Genomic DNA, 14512 nt, shown 5'->3' on the forward strand with positions numbered 1-14512 from the left:
ACGCTTAACCGACTGCGCCACCCAGGCGCCCCAAATGTTTTAATTTCTAACATCAATAGGTATAACCAATACACACAAAACCTCTTTGGGATCCTCAACAACTTTCAAAAGTTTAAGGAAATTTGAGAAGCAAAATGTTTGAGAACTGCTGTTCTGAGGAGTCCTGGTTTCTTCTAATGGAAAATGGTATTTAGAAATCACACTATAGGTGCTAGAGATGTTTATGGTTACTGGATTGGCCATTGTTTTTTAAGTCATTTCAGTGGGCAGAGCTAAGATACAATGATATATATATATATATATGTATATATATATGCATAGATATAGATATATGTATATGTATATATACATATATATAAATATAGATATATCTATATATCTCTATATAGGTATCTATATAAATATAGATACCTATATAGAGATATATATAGAGAGAGAGACAGAGACAGAGAGAAAGTGCATGCACACGTGAGCAGGGGAGGGGGCAGATGGAGAGAGAATGTTAAGCAGGCTTCATGCTCAGCATGGAACCCAGTGTGGGGTTTGATCCCACGACCCTGCGATCATGACCTGAGCCGAAATCGAGTCAGATGCTCCTCATTGAGCCACCCAGGTGTCCCAAATAGGCATATTTAAAGATAAAATACATCACGAATTGTTACTGAGTTTTTTATTCAAATTCAGGCCTTCAGAGTTTTTACTTAAAGTCATACAATTTACATTTGTAACTCCTTTCTCCCATTACAAAAATTCCAGTGTAAATGTTTACTTTCAGTGTCACATTAATAATACCACCACTACCAATATATATTCCCTAAAATAATTTAAGATTTTTTTTGAAGTTCCTCTGTCTTTGAGGCATACCTCTCTATAGACGTACAGTAATTTGATGGATTAAATTTACTCAAAATGGTGTGTGTTTGGGGGGTTATGACACCTGGCAGATCAGTTAGATTCATGTGTTTTTAGTTTTGATTGTTAGAGGAGATTTTGTAAATTTAATTTTGTTTTACAAAAGTATAAAATGTTTACATGGTTCTAGAGTCAAATCTGTTACATAGGATATATACAGAGATGCCTAGCTTCTATCCCTATCTCCTCTATCCTATTCCCTTTCTCCCCCAATAGCAATAATTTCCTTCACATTATTTTTCAAATTTAATTGAAAATTAAATTTCTCTTTTTGGATAAAAGGTAGCATACTATATACACTTCCCTCCACTTAGTTTTTTTTTTTTTTTCACTTAACAGTAGATTCTAGAGATCACTCTACAGTTGTGTATAGACCAGAGAGTTGTATTATTGCACCATAATTTCTTCAACCAGCCCACCATTGAGGAATTTCCAGTATTTTATTGTAAATAGTGCTGCAGTGAATATTCGTGCACATTCTTTTCATATTTTTACCACTGCATCTTTTGGATACAGTCCTCGAAGTGGAATTTCTGGTCAAAGCATGAACGGGTCCAATTCTGTTAGATATTAAGCTACTCTTTTTTTGACCCCGCAGTACAGATAAACAGATTGAGACTGCTCAAGGTCACTTTACCAGTCACTGACACAGCTGGCACTTAAACTCGGAAGTAACGTTCTCCACAGACTCTCAAGTATAGTCATGGGAAGAGGAGTACCAAGGTGGGAGAGGGAAGTGAAGAATTTGCATTTGGACGTCCCATTCACTGAATCACATATTCTCATCCTTCCAAGTCTCAGCACACCACTCTAGCCCTCCGACCTCTCTCGCTTCTTTTCGTCACTTTCCCCCCCTCCGCCCACAACTAAGGCGCACCGACCATTCACCCGCAAGTAACCTGGGCGGGTAAAGATTTCGTGCAAGCCCAGCCCCTGCGCGGAGGTTGGAGCCGCTGCGGAGGCAGGACCAGAGTGACGTCATAACGGCGCGCCGCTCCCGAACGTCCGCGCAAGGTCGCCTCAGAAGGGGGGTGGCGCGCGCCTAAGTGAGAAGACCCTGGTCGGGGAAGCGCCGTGTCCTGCCTCGGTACCAGGGGCGACATGTCGGGGTACACGCCCGATGAGAAACTGCGGCTGCAGCAGCTCCGAGAGCTGAGAAGGCGATGGCTAAAGGACCAAGAACTGAGCCCCCGGGAGCCGGTGCTGCCCCCGCAGAGGGTGTGGCCTATGGAGAGATTCTGGAATAAGTTTTTGCAGGACCAGGCCCCCTGGAAGAAGGTGGTGAGTGACAAACCATCCTCGCACTGATACACCCCGCCGCGACCCCCAGCCTGGCCGCTCGACGCCTGCTTATTATAGACACACCAAGGACTGACATCACTCTGGGCCCGCAAATCCCCGTAGTTCCCTGAGGGAGAACCAGGTTCAACCGAGACTCAGGTTTAATAGGGACGCTCTCTTGTCCCAAGAGTCCTGGGCTGGCAGTTCTGGAGTTCAGGAGTGTGTATGGCTTCGGGAGAGCCCTTTCGCTGTCATGTGTGATGCGAAGGAGGCGAATCTTTGCTTAGGTTTTACAGAATGATAGGAGGATTCCCTGAGTGAAAATTATGTGATTTTAGTATTTAAAGACACTGCCTGCTATTTAAAAGTTGAGGTTATAGAGACTAACACTACACCCAACTGACCAGAAGGCACAATGACTCTCTAACTGGTAGTACAGCCCCCATGTGATCACCATAAAAGATGAGTCCTACTTGTATGCTTATTGAGTAATATTCAAGAGCCACCCTTCTGAACAACCACTATGTACTTCTGACACATTGTTTAATTTGCAAATGCCATTTCTGGACTTCACACTGGAGAAAAATCACTCATTTAAGAGCTGTCTTTATTTTAAGGGTCTCTGGATATTTTCTTGAAGTTATTCATTAAATTACATTAGTTTAAGTGATGAACACTATATCTCAGAATTGCTTTCAATAAGCTGTAACATTGGCTGATAATGATGGTAATAATACTATTAAGTAACACTTGGGTGCTAACTTTCTGCCTTGGATTTTGCTGAGCATTTCTCATGTGTTACTTTCTTTACTTCTGTAAGGTAAGGTAGACACTACTTTTTTTTCTTTTTAATTTCTTTCTTTTTTTTTTTTGGTGTTTATTTATTTTTGAGAGAGACAGAGTGTGAGTAGGGGCCGAGAGAGAGAGAGAGACAGAATCTGGAGCAGGCTCCAGGCCCTGAGCCATCAGCTCAGAGCCCAACACAGGGCTCAACTCACAAACTGTAAGATCATGACCCAAGCCCAAGTCGGAGGCCTAACCAACCGAGCCACCTGGGCGTCCCGGGTAGACACTACTTCTAATCCTTATTTTAAATGTGTGGAAAATGAGGCCTACAGAAATTGAATGATATACCCATAGTCACAGAGCCAAGAATTGAAGGAGTTCACATTGAGATCCTCGTGTATCTACTTCTTCCTGTGCTACCAAGTCTTATGCACATTTTTCTCAGAAAGTCGTATTAGATACTTATTTATGATGGTAAAATTAAATTGATTCAACCCTCCTCTCACCCTTTGTATCGCTGACACTACTTGTTGATTTTGGCAGCTACCTGGTTGGAAGTTGACATTCCACCCATCAGCCAGCGATGAAAGGAAGTAAATGATTGTTGAAGTCTGATTTACCTTCCTTTGAGTTAATTTTTCTTCCATAATCAGATGTACTGTAATACCTAGAGTCTAGTTAGTCCTTTCCCTGGTAAGATAGGTGTGTTGCAGTCAAATTGGCTGTCATGGAAAAATTCCATTTTTACCTCTATTTTTCCTTTCTCTTTTAAGATAGTGTTCCTGAAGGCATCTCAAAGTGAGCTTGGAACACCCCGTCTCAATATGTAAAACATTCTTTTTCGAGCTTTGGTGTGCTCAAGGTTGTCTGTCTTACACCTAGAATGATGCATGTGTGTTGACTGTGGATGTCTGAAATTGATACGTAAATTGACTTTACCTGAAAAATTCTGTAGGTTTGATTACTCTCGTTAAATCAATTAAAACTATTCTTTCATTATTTTTGCCATGTTTTATCTAACAAGCTTATATTAAGGATGTTTTTTTTGTAGTCTTTAAAATCTCTATATATCTATAAATATCTTACTGTAGCTTTGCAAAATGTTGCTTGCCTTAAGCCTTGTTTGCTCTGAACTCTGTAGATATCCCCTAGCAGGCCCTGTGTTTAATAAAAATATTTCAGTGGGTGAGGTTAATTACAGACTGTAGTAAATATGTAGTATGTAGGCACTTAAAAATAATCATGACATTATTATATCATTGATGCTTTTTTCCTGCCACAGGCATAAAAAAATGGGATATCTGTTTATGTATGTTTCTTTTCCCTCCAGATTTATAAGGCATATGGACACAGTATCTTTGCTTTTACTCATGTACTTATACCTGCCTGGATTATTCATTATTATATCAAATATCATGTGAATGTAAGTATGTTTTAAGTATGTATTTTTCAAAATTTATTTTTGATATTATACAAAATTATTTCCCATGTGGGCATGCCTTACCCTGCTTTACTTAGTGGAAATAATCTGCACTTATAACTGGTTTTGAACTACTTTGAACCCTTTTAGGTAAAAGGTTTAATGAAACTTAAGTATGGTTTTTAAAAAAATTAATCTTTATATTAGTTGATTACAATGTGGAATGAGTTTTCTCATAAAAATAGTGTTTAAATGATCAGAATGTAGTTGACCTAATAATACTGGTGTGAACTTGGGGTTCCAAGTAGGAAGCAAGAAAAGAATTTCTGCTCCTTTGTTTGAACATAGATGTGATATAAGATACATTTCAAATCAGACAAAGGTTATCTTTGTCATCATTCCATTTCTCTTTTCTTCATTGTATCTGATTTTTCACAATTTTCTTTCTTTAGAATCCATGATGCCCAAAAGCTTGAACTTTGTCATGAAAAGATCTTGCATGTAGTGATTGAACTGAGCCAGTTGCCACATTTTAAAGCCGAGGGATAGTCTGGTATAGGGTGTTGGATCCAAGGCAGGGTGAGGAAGGATTGCGCTTGGGGGAGTGGCATGGAGGGGAGTGGAGTGGTGGCTGCCCAGCATGGGATGTCATAACCCAAATAGAGTGAATGGGGCATTCTTGTACCCACTGAAGATACTGGGTCCTGGGAAGAGGGAAAGTTTGGAGGGGGAAGGTTAGTGAATATACTTGTTTGGAGAGCAGCAGTGGTCATTAACCTTGGGTAGGATATTGGAACCTGAGCAAGGGGAAGAGGACATCTGGAAGAAAGGTGGTTTGGGGCAATGATGGAGGAGGCAATCTATAGTAAGATCTCAGGACTGGAATGAGGTGAGGTTATTTATACTGGAGTGTGGTGGTAGTGACAGGAGATTGGTTATAGGAGAATGATTCAAATAAGTACATACATTGATGATAATGAGACCCGGAATTCTCATGTCAGAAAAGGGACTTACACACGTGGAAAGATAGAAAACCCTGTGGTACTGGAATGGAATTGGAATTTTTGGTATAAACTCAAGGTTTTTAATGTGTATTGATACAGAATTCTATATATAAATGTGGGTATTCCCTAGGTCTGTCCACTGACAGGCCTGGTTGCTGTGCTACCACATGGTAATTAACATATCTAGCAGCCTGGTCTTATTTTCTAAATTCTCCACTGAAAGGATCCTGAGCTCTTTGGAGAAATGGCCAATTCCAGAGCTGGGGCAGGAAAAGTACAAAGTGAACTTATTGTACTCATCCGCACTCCCGCAGGACAATGTGAGCATCAAAATAACTAATGATAGGGGTGCCTGGGTGGCTCACTTGATTGAGTGTCCAGCTTCAGCTCAGGTCATGGTCTCATGGTTTGTGAGTTCAAGCCCCGTATCAGGCTCGCTGCTGCCAGCGCTGAGTCCACTTTGGATCCTCTGTCCCTCTCTCTCTCTGCCCCTCTCCCACTCATGCTGTCTCTTGCTCTTTCTCTCTCTCTCAAAAATGAATAAACATTAAAAAAAAATAACTAATGATAGTTATAACTGAATAAATAAAATGCAAAACCATGAGTGCACACACATACAAAAAATTAATAAATGGGTTGAGGAGACCATTTTTTTTGTAGAGTAGATTGCTAAATATTAAATGGACAAGGACTGATACAATTAGAAAAGTCACCACTTGAGAATCATCAAAGTAACATTTTCTTCAGCCAGAGAACATCAAAAGTTGCTAACGTTAATCTCAAAATACCTATCTTCACCATACTTATTTGTTACAACTAATGGGACAGACTGGAAATGTGTACTGCTTGATAGGGTGCAGTGAGAAAAGAGCATCAAGCATGCGCTATTCCTGCCAAAAATGTATAACCTGAAGCTAATCATAAGACAAAAATGAAGGACTTCTCTGTGTAGTAACTGGCTTGTTACCTTCCAAAGTATCAAGATTGTGAAAGTTAAAGAATGACTGAAGATTTGTTCTAGATTGAAGACTTAAAGAGGCATGTCAGCTGAATCCAGCTGTTGATTGATGGCATAATCTGCTTAGTTAAAAGAACAAAGGTGGCATTGGCATTCAGAATTTTAGAACCTACCACAATGGAGAACAAGTTCTGTAAGAGAGGATTTTCTGAGAATTCCAAACAATTATTGAGACAGTTGGTAACATTTGAATGGGTTCTTTAGACTAGATAGAAGGTAGTAAATGTATCAATAATGAAACATTAATTTCTTGATCTTGATGTCTGTATTGTGATTATTTTAAGTTTTAAGAATATTCTTATTTGTAGGCAATACTAAAGTAATATTTGCAGCTTACTGAAGTGATTCAGGAAAAAATTATTTTTATAATTCTTTTTTTTTTTTTAAGTTTTATTTATTTGTTTTGGGACAGACAAAGAGTAGGGGAGGGGCAGAGAGAGAGGGAGAGAATCCTGAGTAGGCTCCACACTGTCAGCACACAGCCTGATGCGCATGAACCGCAAGATCATGACATGATCTTGACATGAGCCAAAGTCAGATGCTTAACTGGCTGGGCCACCGAGAGGCACCCCTATTTTTATAATTCTTACAGCTTTTTGTAAGTACAGAATTACTTCAAGATAAAACAAAAGTTAGGGACTGCCTAAACAAATTGTAGATAATCCAGTTGAGGTTTGCTTTCTGTTAGCATGTTGAAAGGAGAGTCAAAATAAATAATTGGTATTCTCAGAAAATTCCCTTTAACGTGACTTGTTCTCTCTTGATTGCATGGTCTCTTTAAATTCTGATTGCTGACATCATTTTTGTTCTCTTCACTAAGCAGATTATGTTCATTAATCAACAAAAACTGAGTGCCTAGTATATCATCTTCCTTTATTGCTCTGGAAAGAATATACAAGATAAACTTCCTGACCTTAAAGAGGTTATAGTGAGGTTGAAAGATGGGTATGATTTGGGTAAGAGTATGGAAGAGAAAAGATCCTAGCTAGAAAGAAAGATAAGGAGTCGGTAGTGTGCGTATCATATCTACCCAAGACTGAGGAGGCAACTGGAATAGCAGGTCTCTTGGCTCAGTGGGCTGGGACCATTTAGTAGAAACTCTTGAAAGCTAGGCAGAGGAGGTTAAACCTTATCTGGTAGGCAGTGAGAAGCTTTCCATTTTCAATAGTGATTGGTAAAAGTGCTATATTTAGGAAAACCTAAAAAAAACCCATATTGATATGATGGGGTAATTGGAGGGAGGAAAGTACCAAAATCAGGCAAATCAGCTAAAGGCTCTGTTGCAGTTTTGTAGGTGTTAGTTGATGAGAATCTGGTTAGGGTGAAGATAGCAGGAATGAAAAAGAAAAGTAGAGGCAGAAGACATTTAAAAAAAACATTTTTTTTAACGTTTATTTATTTTTGAGACAGAGAGAGACAGAGCATGAACGGGGGAGGGGCAGAGAGAGGGAGACACAGAATCTGAAACAGGCTCCAGGCTCCAAGCTGTCAGCACAGAGCCCGACGCGGGGCTCGAACTCACAGACCGCGAGATCATGACCTGAGCCGAAGTCGGCCGCTTAACCGACTGAGCCACCCAGGCGCCCCAGAAGACATTTTTTAAAGAAGACATAGCTCAAGTTAAGTTGGGGATGAAACCAAAGTTCAGAGACACTTGTGACTAGAATTTCTAGCCTTGGAAGTTCTAAGTAGTGTTTTGGAAAGGAGTAAATTTGTGTGGGAGCATGTGCTGCCACATCAGTTTTAGGGATATCCGAGTAGACATGGTCTGTCTTCTGTGTTAGAAACATGAAATTAGTGGAGGCTAGTGGGAATTAGAGTTGGACTTTAGTGTTTTCACTTTGTAAACCAACAGAAAATCTTTCTGCAACTGTTAAGGGGCGGGGGGGGGGGGGGTGGCGGCAAACAAATGTATATGTCTAAGGGTAAGAGTATAGCTTATGTTTCTCTTGTTGCTGGGCTTAAACAAAATTTTATATTTATGTTCATCTTCAAGTCCATAGCCCATTTCATATCATTATATGTCTGTTATTTTTTTCACTGTCTCAACATGCAAGACTCTACAGAAGAAAAAAATGTTACTACTTTCTTGTCAGCGCACGTTTTTTTTTAACATCCAAGAGTGGTTTTTATGCGCAGAAAGAACTGTTCACAGTTACCTGGAATATAAATTAAAATTCATTTTGTTAGTTTCAAATTTAAAAACAATTCTTTAAACTAGGTTTTAAAATTTTATTAAACTATTTGTACATCTAGTAAAATGTGAAGTCTCCTTTCTTCTTACTATGTTTGGATTAATTCAAGTTGAACTCAACTAAAACAATTCCACTTACAAATATACTATATTATATGTTTTAAGCTGCATTTGTGCATTTGTATTTATATGTTGAATTATATTTTTAAGCATATGTAGGGCAAATTAATGACCCTAAGAAGCAAAATCTTTTTAAACTCACAATCACAAGCTTAAATCAATTATCCATTTTAACTAGGATCCTAAAACTGATTTTTTAGAATCTCTAATAGCCAGACTGATTACCTTAAACATTACACATGTTCTAAATAACAGACTACTGTATATGGATTATGCCCATGCTTTAAGAACGTACTAAATTTGACATTTACTTGTTTATACTCTAGGTTTAATCTTTGTTATATCTATATTTAACTAAATTTTTCTAGGATTGAAAAGTCATTTATCTCCTAAGAGAAGTAAATTTAACAAACTGCAGTTACTGGGTTGACAATTCATGACATTAGTATGGTTGCTTATCTGAGGTAGTCCTACTTCCAGGTGATTTTTCCTGAGCCACAAATGGACATGATTAGTTAAAGGTTTTGTTACTAGAGGTCCCAAGGCCTCTCCCTTACCTTATTCTTCCTCTGGATTTGGGCAGGTCTGCATCCTCAGTAATGTTGCAGCCAGTTTGCTTCAGCTAACACCTTTAGTGACTAACTGAATTTTACATTCTTTCGAGGCACATTTCAATGTTTTCTTGCCTCTGGCCACAGTACTTAAAGACATTTTAATGTATTTACATTGTATTTTGAGTTTATCTCCTGCATTTGGCTCTAGTTTCCTTTAGTCTTACATTATGTCAATTATCTTTTAGTAAAATTTTGTTGGTGTGGTATCTTGTGCAAATGTGTATACTTAATAAATACATTTATTTAACAAACATTTATTTAGCATCTCTTATATGCAAGGCACTGTTCTAAACACAGGGATATAGCAGTGAACAAAGCAGATTGAGTCTCTACCCTCATGCACTGTTTAGTCTTGGAGACTGGCAATAAATAGATAAACAAAGAGGCATGTAATGTTATAGGGTTATAAATCTATAGAAGGAAAACTAAGCAGGGTAAGATGAGGCCTCTCTGGGGAAGTGCTGTTTGAAGAGAAACATAAATGAAATGAGGATATGAACCAAGCAGGTATCTAGAAGAGCATTTCAGGTAGAGGAATCATTAATGTATAAGGGCCCTGTGGCACAAGCAGGCCCAGCTGATTGGACAAATAGCAAAGGAACCACTGTGGCTACAATACAGAGAAAGCAGAGAGACATCAGAGAGGTAACCAAGGGCCAGATTGTGTAGGGTCTTAGAGATCACAGCAAAGACTTTGGCCTTTGCTGTAGAAATTGCCAAACTTTAAGCAGAAGATTGGTACATCTTAAAAGAATCACTCTGCCTCTGTGTTGGGAACAGACTAAGAAGGCATGCACCAATGCTGGGACACTAGCAGGTGAAAAAAGTGATAGAGGCTTGAACAAGAGTAGTAGTACTAGAGGTGGTGAGAAACAGTTGGATTCAAGATATAATCTCAACATTATAAACTCAACAGGATCTGCTGAGGAATTGAGGTTTTTGGTCTTTGTAACTGGGAAAACGAAAGTGCCATTTGCTGCAATAGGGGACCATTTGGGGCTGAGAGATGTTACAGGTTGGACCTGGTTAAGTTTGAGATGACGAGTAGAGACAGCCAAGTAAAGATCTTGAGTAAACAATTGAACGTATGAGTCTGGAGTTGGGTGAAAGTTTGGGATTTAAGTTAAAAATCTGGAATATGATTTATTTTAGAAGAAACTCTAAAACCATAATTAACAGAGCATTACTTTTATTACAGGCAAAACCATATGCCATTGTTGAAAGGAAGCCCAGAATATTCCCAGTAAGTCTTAATGTCTCTGATTTTTCTTTTATTAGTTTTCTCTCTTCTTTCTCTCCCTAAGTGATCATTAAAATGTTCCTTCTCAGTGTCATTGTAAGTGCCTGTTTTGTATATTCTTGTAAAGAAAAAATAGGAAATATTGTAAGGCAGAAGGTACAGTTGAAAATGGGAGGTGGAAGCATTTCTTTTGAAGCTGGCTATAAAACTTGTTGTATGACCTTTGTAGTCCTAAAGTGAACTGAAGGTACCAACAGTTTTTCACTGGTACCCTGTTTCATGTAGAGTTGAGGACTTAGGGCACGAGCCTGAGCAGACACTTGGGCATAGTAACAGCAACTGAAATCCTCCTTCAGTAATTCCAAACTATCATTTCTTCTGGCAGTTGACCTTAACCTCTCCATCTGTGAATTTAAAATGTGTTAATGTGTACTTTAAGTTTTGGGATGTGAATATGTAAGCTATTATCCTAATTTAAAATGAATGTTTTCAGCATTAAAAGATTACTTAACCAACAGTTGGTATTTTTACTGGTTGTCTGTGAGTTTATTGTTTAGCATGGCAAAATACAGATTATGTTCTTGTCCTATTTCTAGTCATAGATAATGAACTACCATCAATCTCTAAGTTCTATACTTTAAAAAAACAGAACTGTGTTGGTTCTTGCTTCAACCAAATGACACAGTCACAATAATCCATTATCGTCTGCAAGAAGGGAATTTTAGGGTGAACCACCAAAATTGGCTAACCCTTCAGTTGGAAATAGGGAATTTCTTCTATATTTAATTGTGTATAATTAATGTGTGTCAGGGCCTATGTAGTCTCAAAATAGGAAATTATCTTACTAGTTTCATCAGTTGGGTAATTTATTTAATCTTCCATTGACATATCTGTTTATTATTTATTTTGCTAGTACTGTTCAAAAGAAAAGAATCGTGAGGCTCTTTTTAGAAGACCAAAGTGATGGTCTCTTAAATGCTATGGAGCATTTAGCATGCCTAGTTCTGTTTTGTTTTTTTGCCACTGTGGTTCTTTGTTTCTGTGCCATTGATCCCTTTAAGAAGCTTCCTCTGTGAGGACTTAAAGAATGATCATTTGTACATATATTAGAATAGGATAGGCACTAACCCTCAGATGTCAGTGGCTTAACAAATCAATGGTCTGTTTCTTACTGACAGCACAGACTGATGTCCATCATGCAGTCCTCCACAACCTTATAGGTATGCCATCTGGAATATGAGCTTCTAAAGATCATGTCAGGGAAAGAGAGGGGTGGATCTTAAGGTCTAACCTTGGAAGTAGCTTACATCACTTCTCTTCAGATCCTGTTGTCCAGAACTCATTGTTATTGTTCCACGGATCTCTGTGCTTTTTTGTATTTCCCAGCCTACCATGCTTGGAGTCAGTGCCAGTCCACCCTTCTCATTACTGAATAGCTCTTTGCTTCCTTCTCCCTACACATAAAACACAGTTCCTTTCTGGAGAGAAATCCCGCAGTCCCATACCATCACTGCAACCAGCCCCAAATGCATGATCTCCAGATGTTGCACAGTAGTATCTGGTAGGTTTAGATGTGACTTCTCTTGGAGATCTGAGGATTAGTGAACTAAGAAGGTTACTTAACTGTATCCCTTCTTTAACCCCTGCCACCCATTGTTCAGTGGTGGAATTCGGACAGTAGAGCAGTCACTAGTTCTTGGCAATTCTGAAATGCCAGTGATCAAACATGAAGACTCCTAACCCCCCGTGTGCAGTAAGTTACCTGAATGGGCACTAATTTTGTTTCTGGAAGGAATACCTTTGTTCATTGTTCTTCCTGGCCCCTGGCTTTGTTTAGGGTTTGTTTTGTTTTCTTTTCCATTATCAACCTAGACCATGTCTCAAATGCATACTGGCAAGTATGCTCTTAGGGTTGTACAGCCTTTAAAATCTGCCTTCTGCTTAAGGTTGAGTGCCAGGGGCTTTTGTTGCCTATATGTTTGGCTTCTTTGACCATCAGGTTCCCAAAACAGTTGGTAGGTATGGAAAGAAAAATACGTGATGGGAGCCCATTTGCTTGTAGTCAGTCCTCTATGCATCTGTGCTTTGTGTAGTTACGAAGTTCTCTCATTTCTTTGATGTTCATGCAACTGCATCTTCAACTCCATGGCAACTGTGTGGAGGACATCTGAGACACTGATTCAAGATCTTATCTTTGCCATAGGAGAGTTCTTCTGTTTATTGAGTTTTACTGGGTCTCTGATCTCAGGATCTCTTCAGTGTTAGCTCTCAGTGTTTAAAGATTCAGAAGCAGTATGATTTTCCAATACTGCAAGGTCCTGAATTTTTTTATTCTTTCCATTTTTATTCCTCCTCTTAAATCAGCCACTTTTTGCCTAAGCTCCTGTTTCTTAAAGTACGTTCCCAAGGCAGCTAGTAGTAATCAAAGACATACTGTAACTTTTTTCAGCTACTTCTCCTAAGACCTCAATTTACTAGAGGCTCTGCTTCCAAGTTACTACTGCCTTTGTTTCCATCTTTTAGCCTCCCATGCCATTGTCCTTGCCTCCACTGTTCAGCCAGTGCAGATTGGTTCGATTTTTATTACAGTGGCATTAGTACCACTTCAGGGTACCAATTTCTGTGTTAGGATAATGCTAACTGTGTAACAAACTACCCCTCCAATGTATAATGACTTCAACAGTAAAAGTGTATTTCTTCATCAGATAACAGTCCTGAACATTACCAGGTCAAGGAATGGCAAGGGTGGGGTTGGGGTAATTCTAGTCTACCCAGTTATTCATGGACTGTGAGACTGACAGAATCTATTTTAAAACACAAAGCTGGAACTAAATCTAAGTAATTTGCCTAAAATTACACAGCTTCTTAGTGAAGGTTCCAGGATTCTTACCACCTGGTTCTGGCTCCAAAGCCCATGCCCTTTCTCCCACATAGATTGTATTTAGGTTTGAAAAGATGCCTGAACCAGCTACCCTGGCAAAGTTTGCATTCTGTCCCTCATATCTGAGCCTAATGGTAAACTGGTGATTGCCTAACACATTCAGTTGCTGGGAATACATAACTTCTTTTTAGGGCTTTTCCTTTTTCTTGGGGCCATGCAAAATAAACATCTCTGTCACTTTGTGAAGACCACTTTCATGCCCTTTCTGGACGTTTTGTTTGAGTGAAACTTTCCCGTATACTTCTTTCACTTATGCTTCCCCTTCACTTATACCTTAAGATTTTGAATATTGCTCATCTTTGACAGCTTCTACTTTGTCTAAGTCCTTTTCAAAGTGTGAATGCCAGAACTGAACTACATTTTCCTTGTGAGGTCTGACCAAGTGGAACTATCACCTCTGCAGGCAAGATTTTTCTACTAATTCATCTTTGTTTTTTTAGGGTGATACAATTCTGGAGACTGGAGAAGTAATTCCACCAATGAAAGAATTTCCTGATCAGCATCACTGAAGATTACTTTAAAATTTCAAAGGCATATGAGCCCAAGTTTGTTGCTGCATTACTGTATTTACTGAATATATTTTCTGGAAAAGTAACTTTAATAAAGTTTACTCTGAGATATGTGTTGTCGTTTTCTTCCCAAATATTGTACAGTTTGCAACTCTGAATTATTTAACAATAAATAAAAACTTGACAAGCTAAAAAAAAATATTATGAGCGATCACCTTTTTCTTCTTGAAAAACAGGATGTAGAAAAGTAGTCACATAATATTTTTTTCTTGCTCAGTACTTAACCTAATCTTATGTGAAGGTGTGCAACAGAATGAAATGTTGCAATAAACAAATATAAGAACGACAATTCCACACAATTTGTTTTAAAGAAGACTTTCTGAGGCATTTTAAAAGAGGTACTTTAGAAACTCTAGGTGGAAAAACAGGTCATTCTACTTAGGATCCAGTTCTCCCATGCTGTCAGATCTAGG

At 38.7% G+C, this 14512-nt stretch overlaps 1 protein-coding gene across 1 annotated transcript; it reads left to right on the forward strand.

Moving 5' to 3' along the window:
* Positions 1–1883: 1883 nt before the first annotated feature.
* Positions 1884–14148, forward strand: NDUFB6 (NADH:ubiquinone oxidoreductase subunit B6). The gene is made up of 4 exons (XM_015073442.3): positions 1884–2193; positions 4310–4402; positions 10548–10592; positions 13971–14148. Exons 1-4 carry the CDS (start codon positions 2014–2016, stop codon positions 14037–14039), a joined length of 387 nt encoding a protein of 128 aa, XP_014928928.1. The 5' UTR covers positions 1884–2013; the 3' UTR covers positions 14040–14148.
* The last annotated feature ends 364 nt before the right edge of the window (positions 14149–14512 follow it).

This window comes from Acinonyx jubatus, chromosome D4 (genome assembly GCF_027475565.1).
Source record: "Acinonyx jubatus isolate Ajub_Pintada_27869175 chromosome D4, VMU_Ajub_asm_v1.0, whole genome shotgun sequence".
NCBI classification, from domain to species: domain Eukaryota; kingdom Metazoa; phylum Chordata; class Mammalia; order Carnivora; family Felidae; genus Acinonyx; species Acinonyx jubatus.